The sequence below is a fragment of the Crassostrea angulata genome, chromosome 8, assembly GCF_025612915.1.
Source record: "Crassostrea angulata isolate pt1a10 chromosome 8, ASM2561291v2, whole genome shotgun sequence".
Classification (NCBI taxonomy): domain Eukaryota; kingdom Metazoa; phylum Mollusca; class Bivalvia; order Ostreida; family Ostreidae; genus Magallana; species Magallana angulata.
The window spans coordinates 21,129,390-21,149,531 of record NC_069118.1 but is presented as its reverse complement, the minus strand read 5'-3'; the positions used below and the strand labels follow the sequence as shown (position 1 = coordinate 21,149,531).

Below are 20,142 nucleotides of genomic sequence, written 5' to 3'. Positions count from 1 at the left end.
CACACGCTATACAGTTTTTACAATACGTTCCTAGCATAGCACGGTTTGCTTTTTGTACGATATGATAAATGTTACTCGCACTGTATGGTCTTTTTTTCACATGATATGATATCATAATGCTTCCTGTATGAAAAAGTGTATAGAAAAAGTGTTATTCATGTATCTAGCTGCAATAATGTAGCCCTCTCCGATTTTTATATCTGATGTTTACTGAAGAGGGCTACAATTCCACAGGATCTCCGTAATGGTGCTAAATTAAACACGAAACGTTTCTCGCACGAAAGTCGCACGCTTTTTGGGTGTAGTAGTACGTTTCAGGGTCTGTAATTAAAGGAGGAAAAAATATCGCCGGGTAGAAATAAAAAGCTGAATTCTCTTTATAATAGAACACATCTACAAGTTTTTTTCTGTAGATTCAAAATAAAACTCTCAATGAAATCTAAACCAGGTGTCTCTGAAATCAGTCTGGGTTGGGCCTACTTTGTTTATACACAGTTGAACTCTCGGCACGTGCTACTCATGCCCGCAGTCTTCGAGAGGTTGACTCATTATATACACAATATAAAAGTCACACAGAGGTGTGAACGATTATCATGATTAAGCACATATATAAATTATTATTGTTTAAGCAATACGGTAGGACATATCCAAATCTTAAGGAATACATGTAATTACACTGACGATAGATGGACCGTAACATTAGCGGGTGAAATGAAATCTCTGGTGAACTATTTCATATACAGTATTATATACTACTTTAGACTCGATCAACAACAAAGACACAGGGTTGCATGTGCTACCGTATATATGCCTCCAGGCTAGGTTACTATCCCCCAGTGAACACCAGTTTGTATACATGGCAGGGAAGTGATAAGCAAACGATCTTTAATCAATCCGGTCGTACAAATTAGTGCATAACAAATATAATTTAAGGAAGAAATGTTCAACAAGTCCCGGGGTTGAGTATTGGGGGACTCTCTACTTGCACCTGTAAACAATACATTTTTATGTATGCAAACGAACAAAAAAGTAATCTAACCGCTCAAGACAAGTTTTCTGAACTCGCAGACTTGTTCCCCATGTACTGTACAGCTGAAGAATGACACTTGCATTCCGAATCGGTGCATGGCAGCCATTTGACATTTCAGCATTACGAATCGGTGCATGGTCAAAAGGCAACCGTTTGACGTTTCAGCCTAAGAGCGTCCGCCATTTTTTCTTAATTGTACTTTTAGTTCGATAATCTTTGCTTCCTCGTCACATTTTTATAAATATGACCTACTAATTACTGCTAATAAGAAAATATATTCAGTACTTACCCAAGTTACTGCTGTACTCCGCCATTGATATCCAACAATGCATTGCGTGCATCACAAAACCGTTTTGTGGGACACCCCGCTGGATGTTTATAGATAGACAAGTTGCTGTCCTTTAAAAAAAGGACTACAATACGTGGACCATTTGCATGTGTTTCCAACGAAAACGTGAAGGCCTTAAGATTATCAGAGATTCCAACGACTCTAGCCCTCTGCTTTTAACCACTAAATTAATTTGTACGTTGTATTACGTATACATGTACATGTATGTATAGCCCTGACTTTTTATCTCAGAATTTAAAGGATTCATACTTCTAAAATAATTATGATCTATCTATGAATGAAGTTTGCATGTATAGTATCAGGCATTCGGTGAATTCTACTATTTGCGCACACATTACGATTCGCACTACTTTGTTAACTATGCAGTGACAGCTTTGTGTAAATTAAAAATTTCATATTTTGATGCAGTGACATAATTATTCAATCATACTTAAATGCTTAAAAAAATTTAATCGGGAAGTTCTCTAACCTCGCCTACTATGAAAGTAAAGTTAAGTTACATGTGTATTCGGAAAACAACCAAACATTGCAAATTATGCTATTTGATGCATGTTGTAGTTTCGGCATAACATTAACTTATTTCATAATACTGATAGTTCATATCACCTGCCAATCATTTCTTTAAAAGGAATACTTTGTTTCTGTATTGTTTACCGCCAACTTTATAAATACAGCGCCTCTGAACTTATGTGTGCATTTAGCACGGAATTCCGATCCCGATTCAGATAAACGTGTGCTAGCCTGGTTCCCTGAGCTACCCATTACGCACAGGAACCAGGCTAGCTCATGCGCAGGCTGAATTTTCCCCATAGCATCCGGTTTAACCTCGCTTATATATTTTCTGCGTGGACCTCAGGGTCCACGCAACAAAATGTTAAAAACTAGTAGCTTTGACGCGATGTTCTAAAAATAGATTTTGAGTTGTGGGACATTTTTCAATATATCCGTGTGGGTCAAAAAAACATTTTTTTTTGTTTTTTATGTTAATAATACCATTTTCAACCTCCCTGTGAATTTTTAACTACATGGTTTATGGGTCAAAATATAGATGACCCATAAACCACCTAAGGATCCCACAACGTGAGTCTGAGGTATATGAAATAACCCACAACACGGATTTGTATAACTATATATATATATATATATATATATATATATATATATATATATATATATATATATATATATATATATATATATATATACCATTGCTTAAAGAGTAAACAACCACCTTTGTTATCAGTGTATCTCAACTGTCAGGTAAGATATTTACCTTTCAAAAATAAATTCCTATAGGAAAATAATTTTTCCAATAGGAAAATTAATATTCCTGTAGGTAATTTGAAATTTTCATATCGGAATACAAGAACTTCCTATAGGATTTTCAATTCCGATAGGATTTGGTAAAATCCGATAGGAAAACTTAATATCCGATAGGAAAACCACACGTCTGAGTCAAATTCCTACAGGAATTACCATTCTCCTACAGGAAATATAATTCCTACAGGACTTTTAAAAAATCCTATAGGATTGTCAATATTTCCTGTAGGAGAGTCAATTCTCCAATGGGAATTATCATTTTCCGATGGGATATTATTTTTAAATGTAAATATCTCACCTGTCAGGTAAAAAACACTAAAATCAAAAGTGGTTATATACTCTCTAGACAATGGTCTATCATTTGGTATACATGGATTTTTCCGAAACTGCATCTTAAGCGGGTGCAAAAATGCCACCTTGGCACTGGCATAATTATCCGGCACAGTGTTTTGTGTATATATATATATATATATATATATATATATATATATATATATATATATATATATATATATATATATATATATATATATATATCCTTACTCAAAATCTGAAACTTAAGACACATTTTGACATTACAGATACAACAAATTTGAATGTAAGCAGCAGATGCCTTTCCTTACAATGTGGTTTAGATTCAAAATTTTTGAATAATGCTTGCAGAACTTCTCTTATTCCAATATGCAGTTCATTGGGTAAGATGATTCACAGTTTAAAAGTTAAGTGAAATACTTTTTTGACACATGTACTTGGCAACGAATTTCATTTCAATTTTAATTGAAATTTTTGTTTACTGTGTGTGTGCTCATGTTATTAGATTTGGATTCAGTTTTTACTTAATTATCAATATACAATTTACTTTGTATACTTGTGAAATTGTTTTAAAAATACGATCATCATCATCATCATCTTGAATAAGTGTTCGTAGTTTGTTTTAAAAGAGCATTAATAAAAGTTCAATATATTAATCAAACTAATAGATGAGATTTGACAACAACGTTGGTGTTTACATGTAAAACAAGATTGTTCACTTAGACAAGCTATGAAAAAATCTACATATATTTACAATGTAACATCTTGTAATGTGTTAAAGGCTCTTCAATCAATTCATAAGTTATACTCGACATCAATGTCCCTAATGTATAAAGTGATAATCCTACAAATGAAATAAAATAAATTTATGAAGACATCAGCTTTCAAAATAAACAATTAAAAAATTATGTATATACTTTGTTGCTTTTTCATCCAAACTTCTTATTTATAGAATTTTATAATACGACCCATAATAATTGGATGAAAAACAAGGAATACTGTAAGATCAAGGGGAATTATCCAATAGGAAACCTTACACTATCAAATATAACACTGGCTTGCACTGAGTCCAATCACAACAATACAAGTCCACGATGGATAGGTGTAGTTCACGAAGTAAACAAGACGGAAGACCAAGGTAATGCATGTCTTATATAATTTAATAAATCTTATTGGTCTGTCATCATTTTTTAAAAGGTGGTATAAACTCGATTATTGACATCACGATCACAACAGCACTAAAGTTCAGGAAATCCCAATTGAGTTAAAGATTACATGGTGTTTTTTCACTAAAGCCAGTATTGCATCAGAATTTATTTGATTAATCTTTTTCCGTTCTTTGGGGCTTTAAAGGAATTGTGTAGAAAAAGACACATTTTGACACTCTGTATTTCATCATAGGAAAAGTAATCCCAATACCTATAATCAATTTGAAATCATTTTTAAAAAGTCGAGAGATTGATCGACATTCTAGTTAAGGTCTTCCGTTGGAAACTGAAGACCTTACTATTATTGTGCTTGTAAGATTATTCTTATTTTTCTTTTCTTTTTTCTTCCTAGACCCAAACTTTGAGGCTTCATATCTTGCTCATTTCTGAACGATTTTTGCTCAAATTTTCAGGGCTCATTAAAATTACCAAACACTATCTAAAACGTTTAATGAATTTTCAAATTCCTCTTCCGTTAACGAGATATCCCCCTTTCAAAACGTTTTAGGGCCTTTGGTTTCCAGACAAAGGCTCCGAGACTATGATAGCAGGGAATGGGAATCCAACGAATTTAAATAATAAAGACATTGAAGTTGTGCACATCCATTTTTTTTGTTTTTGGATTGCGTTTTTTATTTAGAAAAAGGTAGGGGGTCAAAAAATAGGATTCCAAAAAGTGCAAAAATTTAGACATATTTTCCTGTGTATCTTTTAAACGAAAAATATTTTGTTAAGACATGTAGAATAAAAGTTGTGCAGAATGTTAAGGGCTTTCATTTGACATTTGAAAAAGGGCTGGCCCCTAGAATTAAGGGCCAATAGCGCTTGAAAGTTTTTGCTTAATAACTTAAAAACGGTTAGAATTTCGATATGGCTGTTGCTGGAAAAGTTGTATGCTTGGATCTCATAAAGATCGTTACAATGTTATTTTGTTGGTGATTTGTGTTGTATGAGTGTAAAAACCTTAACATGTTAACATGTACTTCGTTTCATTTGGCATATTGACGAAAGTCTTTGTGCGTACAACTGGCATAAAGTTACCACAGAAAGTATGCTGGTTTATACGGTGGCTTTTATTTATAAGAATTTTTTTTAATACATGCTTTTTTTAGGAGTTTAAATTCTTATAGTGCACAATCCTTAAAAACGAGAATCGGAAAACAAAACAGTTTTTTTTTCTTTTCAAGTTAAACACAAAATACGGATTAAAAAAAATCTATGTATTACATTTTAGTTTTCATACTGCGTGCATCTAAAATCTATCTTGAATCAGAGCTGTGCTTGTGTACCATTACGTAAGCTATCCCTCGCCCGCGGCCAAGAAAATCGGTCACCATGCTTACGGCTGGGCTACCTAGCGGTCAGCAGTTATCTAATACACAAGAGTTGCGACTCTCATATGCAATTTTGTTAAGCCGCAAACACAAGACTTGTTTTAGTTTTGATTTCACATAAAAGTTTATTCTTCTTCAATTTGATTAAACAATAGGGTGTCGATTAAGAAATCGTTCAGTTAAATAATAAAATAATGACGTTCTCAATCTTAAGCAATATCAGACATAGATCAATTGTTGGTTTAAAGTAAAAAAAAAAAACAGAACTTCTATTTGATAGATTTTAGTTTATTATACTGCAAACTTTTCAAATCTTCCTGTGTTCTGAGCTTTGCGTTGTACCTTTTCGTAATCTATCCTTCGCCAACGACCGAGGAGATCAGCCACTGCTGCACTACCTAGCGGTAAGCGGTTATCTAATACACAAACACTTACACCGTATATGAACGTTTTTGAGTTTATATATGATATAAAAGTTTGTCCATCTTGTTTTTATTTAATTTAACATTGGAGTGTAAATTAAGAAGTCGTTCTGAAAATTAATAAAAGCGATATAACTTCAAATCGGAAACATCGTCAGACATGAATTAATGGTTGGTTTGTAAGTCTGAAACGTTTTAAAAACTGTACAAATAATGGTTTAAATCAACAACAAAAATGATGATCATCCCGCGCACATTGCTGGGAAGATTTAGTATTGATTATTAGGATTGCGTACAAGGTAGTTTTAAAATCAAAGCAAATTATAATCAAAGTATCTTGTTACATCTATGTCCCAAATTGATGCATTCGGTGATTATTTTAAAGAATATTCACATGAGTTTTTAAAGAAGTTTTGTTTAGATTCTATAGGTCACATATTAATCACTTCTGTAGTGTTTCTACGTGGTCATTCGTTTTATTGTAAAACTGTAAAAACGAACTTACTGCTGTGTTGCCCCCTCCCCCGCTCCGCTGCTAAGTGCTCGCGCTGGATTTTTTTTAAATTGGAGAAATGATATCCAGATCTGTCGAAAATCATTTTTTGGCGACTTCTCCTAATGTGTAACATTCGGTCAGTCTGTGTTAATTCAATCGCCACGTGCGGCCGGCCGAAAATCTTGTGTCGCTTCAGTGCACACAGCTGAGAACATATATTTCTTGCATTATCACCGGTGTAAGATCGGTTTGTCCGGTGTGAGACAGCAGTGTGAGATTTTTCTGTCTTACACTGTGTATTACTACGCCGTTTTAAAACGTAAACAAACGTTGTCTGCTGTAGAGAAATGCAAAATAGTGCATTGAGATTATCCACTAAGTAATTGTGTTGCCTAATTAATTAAAATTTTTCATATTTTAATTGAAAAAAACTGCCGTATTCTTTCATTTAACTTGCACTATTTGAAGCACGCGGAGGGATAAACCGAAAGTAATCTTTTGAACGTCATAACAGAAAGTTGTCAAACATCATTTTTTAAACTAATATTATGCGAGAAAAATAATCATTCATTATATACTCGTGTGGGATAGTGAAATTCCACGTCGGGGCCAAGATTCACGGTCTAGGACTCGGCGAAGCCTCGTCCTAGACCGTGAATCTTGTCCCCTCGGTGGAATTTCACTATCCCACACTCGTAATAATAAATGCTTCTATTAATCCCCAGGCGAAGCCTCGTCCTAGACCGTGAATCTTGTCCCCTCGGTGGAATTTCACTATCCCACACTCGTAATAATAAATGCTTCTATTAATCCCCAGGTTATTTATGGCTGCAGATCATCAATTGTTATGTAATTGTGTAACAATGTATCGAAGGTTATCGAAGGTTAATGGGTATCGAAGGATGCTTTCACTACAGTGGTCAATTGTAAAACAATAAGGCTATTAAGCCAATCATCTTCACATTAAAGGAGAGAGATTGTAATCTGAGAATGTGGCTAATAAATTAACCTGTTGAACATGCTTAACTTCTATAGCTATGAGCAGAGTAATATATATTATAATTAAAAGTTTTAAGTCACATGAAATTTGTTTCTGGGATTTAAAAGTTATGAAATACGACTACATTATGCAATGCAGTCTGTCGCCATAGAAATCATCAAAGTACTGCAAGTGTCGACAGATTTCTTCATGATAGTTCACTTGACTATAATATAGCGACAGATCTGCCTCCCAAAAATATATGCGCTTCTCAAAGTTACACTTAAATGAGATAGATATGTGTTCTTGGGGATTTTTAATTATTTATTGCTAATTATATGAAAATTGATAAAAAAAAAAAACCTTTTATTAAAGTTGTGTAGTATAAGGTTGTAATGCAACTTAATATACTAACACGATTAGCTACAGCCAATGCAATACTAATTTCAGGTCAACAATATATGAATACCCAATCTATTAAAAAACAAGATAAATAGTTTCCAGAACAATAATGATATGCATGTATACATGGAGGTTGCACCCTCATTTGTATAGCTGTAGGTGAGGAGGTAAACGTGTAGCGATGTACATACAATGTATGTCTGCATATACGGATTCCGAACCGTGGCTACAGACGATACCCATTGACAGTCTTTCAATACATCTATGCCCAGTTTGAAATAGAAACTGACCAGTTTCATAACTTCTTCGAATTTCTCTAACACGGACTGTCTACTTCCTCCACAGAATTCCAATTTATGAAAGCGCAATTGAAGTTTTATTCAATTTAATAAGTCAGCCCACGGGCTGACTGAAAACTCAGCAGAATATTTTATTTTTTAAATCTGAAAGAGTCTAAAACAGAAGCAATACTACCTTTATGGCTTTCCCTACATCTATTTATTTGTATTTTAAACCTCAAATTTAGAACTGTAGGAATTCAGTTTCAAAACTTTTCAAAAGCTTTGAAAACCAGACCAATTAGAAATCATTTAAATTCAAATTGACACATGTCATTGAGGAGACATCGTCGTAACCCACGGGTCTCTTATCTGTTACATAGCTTTCAATGCAGTGTAATGGATAGAAAACACGTGGGTTCCGACGATGAGGGGAGAGTGCAAATGTGCATACAAAACATTGGTCACTACATGCATATTCAAAAAGTACAAAATATTAACTAAACCAAAAATTGCTTATGACCTGAGGGTGTGTCATGAGTACAGGAGCAGTCGAAGCTTGGACTGAAAAGTACTGTTTGACAATCTTTATCTTAGGATATATTAAGTGCAATAATAGAAAAGAATACATGAATCTTGTATTTTCTATCAGCCCAAACTAATGTACAGTGTACTTAATATACGAGAGAGAGAGAGAGAGAGAGAGAGAAAATAAGTAAGTAAAATTATTTTCAAATGGGTTATAATATTGGAAGTGATATTGATTTTCATCATGGATGGACAGTGCATTCATTTTGCTTTTAAAGGTGCATGTCTGTCTCCTATTCTATTGGGACATAGCAAAGGGAAGGAGATTGGGGTGTTTAGCACTTCTTATAACAATAGATTGTTTTGATACTTAGATTATCCTGGGGGCATAGTGTGTTGTTGACACATTTCTTATTGAAGTGCAAACTAATTGGAGTATATTGTTTAAATGATTAAAAACTCTTAATAACAACACTCTTAAAAATGTTATGAAATTGTGCTGTTATATTTAGTAATATTAACAATTCAAAAATGAATTTTTAAAAATCTTTTTTAATATTACAATTAAAACATTTTTATCTCAAGAATTATTTCTTTCTTCTTAAAAAATAAATTTAGTCAAATTCAATTTCAACTACAATATGTATTCATTTATTTATCACATTTTTTAAAGTGAACATGCATAAATAAGCATTGTAATGTCATGTAATGCCAGCATTACACTAGATTTTGGAAAGTAATGAATTACATTACCATTACTTGTAATGCTAATTTTGTGGCATTACACATTACTAGCATTACTTTGAAAACATGTAATGCATTGCAATGCATTACCATTACATTTAGCATTACCCCAAGCCTGGTCATGACCTTGACTAAAAATTATTTAGGCAAGATCAAGGTCACTGGCAGGAAAAGTGCAAAAATTGTGTCCGATGCATATCATTTTGTATGAAAAAAACATTGACAGTTCTTTCTCACACAAAGATTGCTTATGACCTTAGTGTGTGTAATGATTTTGTTCCAAGGTTATTTTGTCAAGTTCATAGGTTATTATGTCAAGTTCATAATTTGTGTATGCTTTATACTGTTTTTAAGGAGAAACGTTGGAAGTTGTTTTTTTTTCATTTAAAGATTGCTGATGACCTGAGGATGTGTCATGAACTTGACCCAGGGTCAGTTGTGCAAGTTCAAGGTCATTTGAAAAAAATATGCTTTTTTCTTGTCTGTCATATCTTGAATACATGGACATGATAAGAAGCTAAAATTTGACAAAAAGATTGCTTGTGACATGTACTTTAATAGGTCCTGACTTGAACTTTTATCGTTTGTGCAAGTTCAGTGTCACTATAAAAAAAGAAGCATCAATTTTTATCTAATAGAGAAATACTTTAGTTATGGTTTTTTTTCTTAGTGGGGAGGGGAGGAATTATTTGTGAGGTTGCTCACAGAACCGCCAGTTGCTCCTCAGAGAGCACTCTCCCCCTTTCTCGCAACCAAAATTTCCCTTAAATTAACATAAAGGAAATTGAATTTTGGGGCATTGTTCTCCCCTTCCCCAACACACATTTTAGTAGAAGGCAATGTAAATATTTATGGCAAATTAAAAACAAATTATAGTAAACAAAATAAGTTATAGCTGCCTCACAACTCCCCCCTCCCCTACCACTACCACGAATTAGATTTTGAAGATTTTAGTAATTCTTTCTTTTATTTCCCTGTTTAACTTAATACATTCCGGATAAATTTGTTCCCCGAAGCAAAAACGATGCTGAGTGCTTGCATGGCCAAACATTATACAAAGAGTTGTCCCTCCCGCTGAGCACCTCTCGTACAGCGCACCCTCATGTCATATTGACAATCGAGTCTGATTAAAATCACCACCCTTCTGCTTACACTCATCAGGGCCTGATAGGTATTGATAACAGGTCATCTTCACACGACCTCCATATTTGCACGCAACCTAAATATACTCTCAGTTACCAAACACATGCCTTTATCTGTTAATGAGAGATGCAACTCTTCAATACTCAGTTTGGAGGTTACATAGAAAGCAGGCATGAATTAATTTGCCTGTCTCCATTTAAAATGTTCCAATAAATTTTCTAAAGCCCTGATTGGTCAGAGGTTTAGGTTGTGTGAATATGACCCCCTATCAATACCTGTCAGACCCTGTAAGAAATAGAAAGGTGCTTCTAATCAGACTGATTGACAATACTTTTCCGACAGGAAGCTGCAACGGAAGACCTATGTCTTGCTTTGCAACGAGCTCGGCTCTAGTTATACTTTATTATTTTAAAATGATAGAAAAATAATAGAAATTCCAATATTTGTTAATCATTTTTTTCATTTTTTAGGGAAAATGACAGTTAAACACATGATTTTGCATTGTGCTTACAATAAACTCATGTTCCGATACACCCTATCAAATAAAGCTATTGTTACATGTATAAAGAAAAGGAAAGAATTCACATGTCTTTCATACACGTGTAGTTCATAAACAAGGCACCATTTATTTACTAGATCTTAACCTTAAATTCAAAATTGCAAAGAATCATACGCATTCATTAGCCTTTCGGTAATTAAGATTTTGTAATTAATAATGTACCAAGGTCAATAGCTTCAAGAACATTCTTAGAATTTAAATGAATTTAAAAATGAAACACCTCCAAAAATGCTTGTAGAAAAAGGGGAAAGCTAAAAAAAAAGATGATTATACAACATTTCCTGTTTATTACGAATACAAAAAGAAAAGAACCAAATTAAGAATCGTTCTTTCGCCGTTGTATCTTTTACTTTTTATATTCCGCATTATAGCTTAATGTCATAATCAGTCAATGTAAATCATCGAAATAAACTTTTTAAATTAAGTAAACTTTTATTTAGCAGCTAATTTATTACTACATGTATCTATATCACAGGAACTAACTACTAAGCTGGCGGTTCTATTACTAAATTGAACCCTAACATTATATTCTTTTTACATTATCTAGGTCAACTGATCTCGAAATCCGATCAGGTATTTGTAAAAAGATGTTTTAAATGCCGTTTGAATGAGAGCATTCTGAAACTTCAATGTGAATATGACTTTTGCGATGTCCACTTAACCAACACTATTTATTGTTCAAAGGTACAGTACTGAATATTTTCTTAGATCCTTTCTCAGACCAAAGACAGAATATCAATCTTTATAAAAAAGTATTTTAATTCATCGTTGTGAGCAACGTCAAAAGTCGTAGAAAAACTTCCAATTGTTAATATCTCAATAGTCTGTTCAATATAAGCATTTCATGGAAATAATTAAATCATGTAATTTGTATATCACTTCTCCTGTTAATTTTTATAAAATTATCAAATTAATATTAATGCAAACATCCAATGGAACAAAAGAATGTTTCAAAATTTGTTGATTTTGTTGTTTGATATCATACTGTATTTACAAGTTGTATTTGTTTGAAATGATACTTGTTATTAAAGGACGAATTAACAACACCGCAGCCAGAAAATGTAGATACAAGTTATTTAGAAACTACCACAAGATTTGTTTCGACTTCCGTGTATGAAACAACATCGGTCGTATATATTGTTTCAGACAAAATCGAAAGCAAAGGTATACTTTTAAGATATTTATCAAACTGTTAAAATTGTAAGTTAGATATATCTCTTTTAAGAAACCTGAGAAAAGAACTATTTCCCAAAAGCTTGTCTGAGGTTAAAACATGTAGTTCCTACCAAGGGATTCATGAAACAGTATTCCTTTTTAAAGACATTGATTGAGTGTTTTTATACTCTTGTTTATGTCATTAAGTACAGTAATAATTATTCAACATTATTCGAACATGGATACATGTCTTTGTCCTGTTTGCGTAGCAAACAATATTATTTTTTTGTCTTATTGACCCATATATTACAACTTTGATTGGAAGAAATGGGGCGGGAGAGGATGAACAAGAACAAAAAAATAAATAAATTATATGAAAGTCCATTGTAATTCTTAAAATACATGATTTTGAATGATATTTCCCTAAACACTCTGATTTTTTATTACAGTATGTTTATGTTCAATTTGCTTAATTGGGATTCAAATGAAAAAATCATAATTATCAACTAGACTTGAACGTATCCTTTATCGCTTTGTTTTTATTTCAGTTAATTTTATCTTTTTACTCACTGACAGGTGACTTATTTTTACTCACTGGCAGGTGACTTTTTCATATCGGTCTTTGGTCATTGTCGTGCGTCTTCCGTTAACAAATTTTCATTTTTAACTTCGTCTTGAAAACCAATGCTTATTGATCAAGACCATTGACAACAAGGCCAGTTGTTGTCGTTTTAGCTCAGAAGCATCTCTAGAATACTAATAATCAAAATTGTGAAATTTATGATTTACCATCTTCGAATTCTGGGCCTTATGAGCGGGGCTCCAAGTATGCCAAAAGGTCGCATTTTCATGAAACTTTTTTTATTCTATATTAAATAGACAAAAAAACTATATAACGATACTTAGAGAATCATATTCTCTACTCCCACAGTAGAAGGAGATGAATTGAATGGATGATTAGGATGTCATTGAAGCTTTCTACCCAAATTGTGAAATCCATAGCCCCGTGATCAGAAATTCTTGCCCTAGGGCGAGGTCACTATGACTAAATAGCAAATCTTAGGAAATCAACTTCTCTACTTCCATGGTAGTGGGCGATAAATCGAATTCAGGATTGTGCATGATTATGATGTCCATGAGGCCATCATTAAAAATATCTATGTTTCCCCTAACCCGACCCTAAATTTTGAATTGGGTAGGTAGGTAGGTAAATATTTTTTTTTCTGTCAGGGCACAATATAAAATACATTATAAATTAAAAATGAAAAAAATAAATCAATTCTTTAACTAATTACAAAACTAAAAAAAATATGACCAGTTGTAAAACAAACTTTTATAATCGTGCTGATGGAATGTACAACAAATTTTATATCGGATTCACAATTTGATATTGTTCATCTTTAATTTTTTAAACATGCTTGATTCAATTACTAGATGTGCACGAATACATTCATTATCATTTGTATGTTGATGTACATGTAAACTTATATTTAAGTACCATTTTAATGATCATAATGTACCTACATCAAAGTATCGATTAATTGTTCAAAAGTTGGTATATAAAATGTCTAAAAGTATATTAAAACAATTATATTTGATAAACTTAAGGTAATGTAATTAATATAAATAATCCTGAAGTCATTTTTAATTATTCTACAACAGCAAGGTTACACAAAATCACTACACTTGGAGAGAATGTTCTTCTTTGACAAGGGAATTTTAACCCAAATTTGAAACATAATGCTAGGGAAGAAAAAATATTTAGATACTAAAGAGTTTTGTAAATTTACCTACATGTAATTTCATTGTAATTATAGTCATAACCAAAACCATCTCTTTTGTATCTGTTGATTTGAAATTTGACGAAGTTAAGAGAATTGTTTAAAGTTTTCAAAACGTATAGAGTATTCTATCATACAGGTGCCAACCTATTTTTTGGGAGATTTATTTCTCCCTCACAGAAAAGTAGAGAGAAGTTTGACATCAGGGAGACTGTCAATATTTGATACAGCATTACCTACAGGAATGATGTTATACACAGATCCAGTCTTGATTAAAATTGGATTTAACTTTAAGCAAGTTAATTAAAAAATAAAACAACTTCTAAAAGTTTTAAAAACTTATCCAATCTATTAAATTTCATTTATTTGATATATTCAAACATTTTATAGATGAAATGTTTTGTAATTGTATTAGCTAAATGACAAATAAAATCAGTCTCTGTACTTCTGTGTATTTTGGAGGTGTTAGTCCAACCTTTTGACTCAATTACAACCATTGTGTAGAGGATCATTTTAATTTTGAGATAACTATAGGCAGATGGTTTTATGATTATTTTAACATTAATTTGGTAAATTTATTAACTACGCGGTGGTGTTAGGGAAGCATATGGAATCTGAGTTGCATGTAATTCCGTGAAATCACAAATCTTAGTTAATATGTACATATTCAAATATCTAAGCAACGAAACGTAGATAAAAAACAAATACAAATTACTGAAGACAATTTTTTTCCAGAAATTAGTTTGTGTTACGTAGATTTACACATTGCGGACGTCTTGACTAAAAGTTGAATGTCGTGTGAATTTGATCGGTAAGCATTGTAAACATATACAAAATATAACAAATCTAAGAACTCTAATAAAGTAATGTGGTGTGATTTATTGAGAATTGAACATAAGAATATTGGGGGAGATGTTAGTTTTATCAATCATTCGCTAAAAGGTATGTAAATTTGCTTTTATTTCTCGGTGTAAAAATCCGACTAGAACAACAATACCCCGTGTATATTGAACTTGAAATTTTATACGTATCGTTAGTTTGATCAATGCTTAAATTGAAAAGTGCTGCTAGAATCCTATGTTATGTGTTGTTTTGATGCAATTTGCCGTTTTCCGTGCAAACTATATAAAAGTTGGGAAGGTTTTCTAGAACCGGATGAATAACTTTTTAATAAGGACAAACATAGGATTCTAGCAGCGCTTTTGATTAAACTGAGATGTTTTGCTATCACTCGGTATGCTTATTTTATTTTGGAAACCGCGGGGTAGTGTTGTTCTATCTCATTTTATGTTAAGGAATATACGTAAGCTATTTATAGCTGCCACGTGATAATGTACCAATGTGGCAGTAATGTACTACCCGATTTTATTGCACTGACATCTATTTTAAAGGATAATATTAAGTTTTTGATCCTAATTAAAATAATTATTTAATTTCACGATTTTGATTATAACAGTCAAACTAAGACGCTAAATTGCCCATATCCTTCCTTAACACCCCTGCGTAATTACAAGTTATCAAACAATTTTGATATCAACACTAAAAGTAATAAACATCGGTTGTAATTTTCAATGCAGAGTAGGCTACAGTACCTGCAATGTTATTTTGTACAAGATAAACGATAGGATAGAATTCACGCACGATAGGATAGGATTAACACACGATAGAACAGTATACACGCACGATAGGATAGGATTAACGCACGATAGAACAGTATACACGCACGATAGGATAGGATTGATACATGATAGGTAAGGATTAATGATGATCATGATTAACGTATAATCGCTTTAAACGATCGTCACGAATAAACTGATCTAATGACAGAATTTGAGAAAGAATAAAGATTTACGAGGAATTTCTTTTTAGTAACAATTGCCGGGTTGTTAATCATCGCTGCATCATTTATAGAATATATAAAAATGACCAGTTATTTTTTTTAAAACTAAAATTATGAGCTTAAATGATCAATAAATTGTATGTATTGTTAACATAGTTTTAATTACCAACACCCCTAGCCGATCGCCGCGAATATTGCAGCCTGAGATCAAATCACACGGAAAAAAGCGGGTTCAATTATAAAAATATTAAAATCCAACTCTTATTTAAAGTAAATATAAAATATATCATAAATACATTTCTTTCTGTATAAGAAAATGATGCATTAAAAACAAATTATATTTCATACAAGTTAAATAGACATTTACGCAGATACACATTCCGCTTACGATTTGTTTACATTGTTTTCATTACCACACAGCCGATTGCCGAGAACATTTACGTCCGAAATCCAATATCACACGGAAAATAATGGGTTCAATTAAAATACAACTCTGGTTTTAATTAAATATAAATTATATCATAAATGCTTTTTTGTTTCTGTAAAATATGATGCATAACAAAAAAAATTATATTGCATAAAAATTAATGTTTACGTAGGTATACACTCCGCGTACAATTTAATATATTCGATATACAGGTAAATATGTTACCTTGTTCTTAAGAACTTCGATAGTTTACATTAATTTTTCATTTTAAATCCTTTCAGATATGATTTACATGTGAACTTGGTTTATTTTGATCTAAAAAATTAAGAAAACAGTATCATGATAGAATGCTGGATGTGATTTAATTTACAATTCTTGTTCAATAAATTTTTGTATACGGCGAACTTACATGTATATTTAACGACTCGTAACTTTGAACTAAATTTGCTTGCTTATGAAAAGGCACAAAACGATTACTCCAATAAGATAAACGGAAAAACTGTGAAAATTGAACGATAAACCTGATAGGATTAACGCACGATAGGATAGGATTAACGCACGATAGAACATTATACACGCACGAAAGGATATGATTAACGCACGATAGAACAGTATACACGCACGATACGACAGGATTAATACACGATACGATAGGATAGGATTGTAAAAAGTAACGTTGCGGGTACTGTACATGTTGCATCACTCGTAATTATATCATAAAAGATAAGACAATCGATTACAACAGTTGTTTCTCTAGGGTTAATTTACACGATCGTGAACTCAGAACACATTCTCTTTTGGAGGAAATTCTGGCGAAGTTACCGATCATAAAGTGAGTATTTCGCCCATGTTAATGATCGAGGCTTTTAAAATGATTGGAAAACGAAAAATAAGTGGGCTTTCTAAAAACGATTTTGGGTAAAATTACATGAAGGTTTCTTTATAAAAAAAAATGATAAAGGTTACAAATTTTGGTCCCTGGAGCTTGGATATAGATATTTCTCCTACTCTTGGTCCTCTTGTTCCCTCTCCTCTTTTTAATAAATTTATGTTTGCAAACATAAAAAAACTAATAGTTCAGACACTAGCAAATGAAGCTTAAAATACAAGCATTGGACTCCCTAACTAATCAAGCTTAGAGCTATGGTACTCAGGTGACTGTCAATGCCAAAAGGCCCAATGTTTATGCTTCACAAGTTTGTCTTTCTTTTTAATGGAATACAGGGGGTGCTATCATAATAGTTCCTGTTGGTGTTGTCATATTGCTGCTGTCGGTATTTAGTGTTGCAATCGTGTTGTATATCAGGTAATTTAATATTGTCCTTCATAACTCATCAATACGCGTCCTCGTGAATACTAGCAATTTGTAAAACCATAAACCGAAATGCACATAATTCTCAAATCAAAAACATTTATATATCATATACCTGACAAATAAAACATTTCATAATCAATTGCTCTTTTTAATGATATGTGTTTTGTAATTATTCAGAAGAAAGAAACAATTGCAAGAAAAGAACGCAGTCGAAGGAAGAAGCCCCCACACCAATGGATCTAAAAATTACTCAAACGTAGAAAATTCAACCGAGAAGAATTACTTTGTCCTTCAGAAATCTAACCCCTCATATGAATTGGCAGGCGAGTGCATTGTTGGATCTGAAAGTCCTTACAATGAGACAGAGGATGGTACGTACGACCATCTTGGAAACAAAGACGCAAGAAAAGCACCAGCTGAAGATATATATAACCACACGTCCAGTGCTGAGTTATCAGACCTGTCTGAGTATGACGTAACAAATCACAAACATCTGAATGAAGAAGACAGTACATATGATCACGCAGGTGTTGGGGACAGTTCATATGGGCATTTTGATCTGCACCCAATTAAGGAAACTGATTACTCTATGTTGTCGTGATTAAAGATACACTGAATCAAAGCTCTTATTGTTCACCCAGTATAATGTACACTATATGAGATAGGCACATTTATTTGCCTTGCCGTTAGAATGACTGATTTCCACTTAACTTCTAAATAGTGCAAAACGATAAATTGACCTTGGTCTCTAGTTGCGACCGAAGACATTGATCTTTGTTAATTATCACAAACTGGACCGGTCGATTGGATTCTCCAGTGCTTTTGGATAGTTTTAAATTGGCAATGGAAATGATGTAACACTTATCAAAGAGAAACCTTATATTTCAAATTTTCCGACGGATTGCTTAATATTTCAAAAGAATGACGAGGACAATATTTGAAGTTTTGTGACTTTTCCTTTTTTTAAGGAATACGTTTACTCAGGTGCAAAAAAAATAATAGGAACGAAAAGCTAGTTATTGTTCATTGTAGCCCTACTATTGGGGTGCTATTTTTCACTGTCAAATAATATAACTAGGGAACTTTTTATGCTATTGACCTCTAAATGTTTATTGAAAAAAATTGTCAAGATTGTCCACCCTCTTCAAGTTTTTTTTTTTGTAATTATTAGAAATAATGAAACACATTTTTGGTTGGAAAATGATATGATACGATAAGCTTTACTAATTTCATATTTCAATGAATCGTATTAAGCTCATATTTGAAATCTAATTTAGTCCGAATTCCTCTATAAATTTTAAAAATTCTAACCATTTTTGATTGAGTAATACAAAATTGACTAAACGGAGCTACAAATCATTGATTTTCTGTCAGTATTTTGTTGACATTAACATTATATAAGTCAGTAATCAAATAATGATCAAATGATCATGTCAATAAAGAATTTCCAAGTTCATGGAGGTAAAGAACGTTCCTGTTCCCATGATTTTGAGGTATTTATTTTGTTACATTAAGATTGATATCAATTGTTAAAATGAGGAATATATATATATATATATATATATATATATATATATATATATATATATATATATATAATCCAAAATGAGTAAAGTTAATCCACACTAGAAATAAATCATAAAAAAATAACAGAAAGCCGATTCAAAACTCTACCGGTTTCATTGTAAACTTCAAGAGATTACAATGAAACCAGTAGAGTTTTGAATTGGCTTTCTGTTTTATATATATATATATATATATATATATATATATATATATATATATATATATATATATATATATATATATATATATATATATATATTTGACATTCACAACAAGTGCATGTTCCTAAAATTTTCAAACTTATAATTTAAACTCAACATACGATTTTAATTATATGTAAAGATCATGTATTGATTCATGTTAATGCAGATAATAAGGACCTGCGCACAATTCCGTCAATTGGTTACTTTGTGTTTTGACATTGCTGTAAATAGTTTTGTTGATATTTATTACGCAAAGGTTAATGATTTGATCTTTGGGAAATATTGTTTAAATATAAACTGTTTAGTCATCACGTTTTGCTGTTAAAAAGTACAAAAAAGCAACTGAAGTAAATATATGTTTTATGTGAATGTTTGTGTAATGTTTGTGTATGTATTGTTTATGTAATGATCTTATATGTTTAATTTATGTGTTATTCTAGGGTGATTCTATTTTCCAACAATTTCCAAAAAATCCAAAACAATATTAAAATGAAACTCTAAACTCTGTCATCGACTTTGCATTTATTTTACCACGCATACAAATAGACAGCAAATTTCAAGTGAATTCAATTTGTCTTAGAAACAGTGAAAACACCAATATCCAAAAGGCTTTAGTTTTTTAAAAACATTTTGGCCATTTTAGGTCGTTTTTTAACCATCCCTAAATACTTGTATCAACCGCCCCCCCCCCCCAAAAAATGCCAATCAGATTAAAGATGTCCAACAGTTTAACCATCAGGTTTACCTAGAA

General features: G+C 32.1%; 1 protein-coding gene across 3 annotated transcripts in view; it reads left to right on the top strand.

The window, feature by feature from the left end:
- Positions 1–19,180, top strand: part of LOC128158360 (uncharacterized) — a 59,871-nt gene extending 40,691 nt beyond the window's left edge. For all 3 annotated transcript variants that reach the window (XM_052821153.1, XM_052821151.1, XM_052821154.1), the window contains exons 6-11: positions 3,281–3,394; positions 3,964–4,149; positions 11,652–11,788; positions 12,136–12,268; positions 17,532–17,613; positions 17,800–19,180. In XM_052821153.1, coding sequence (XP_052677113.1) covers positions 3,281–3,394; positions 3,964–4,149; positions 11,652–11,788; positions 12,136–12,268; positions 17,532–17,613; positions 17,800–18,223 — 1,076 coding nt within the window. In that variant the 3' untranslated portion in view covers positions 18,224–19,180. The remainder of the gene's footprint in view (positions 1–3,280; positions 3,395–3,963; positions 4,150–11,651; positions 11,789–12,135; positions 12,269–17,531; positions 17,614–17,799) is intronic.
- The last annotated feature ends 962 nt before the right edge of the window (positions 19,181–20,142 follow it).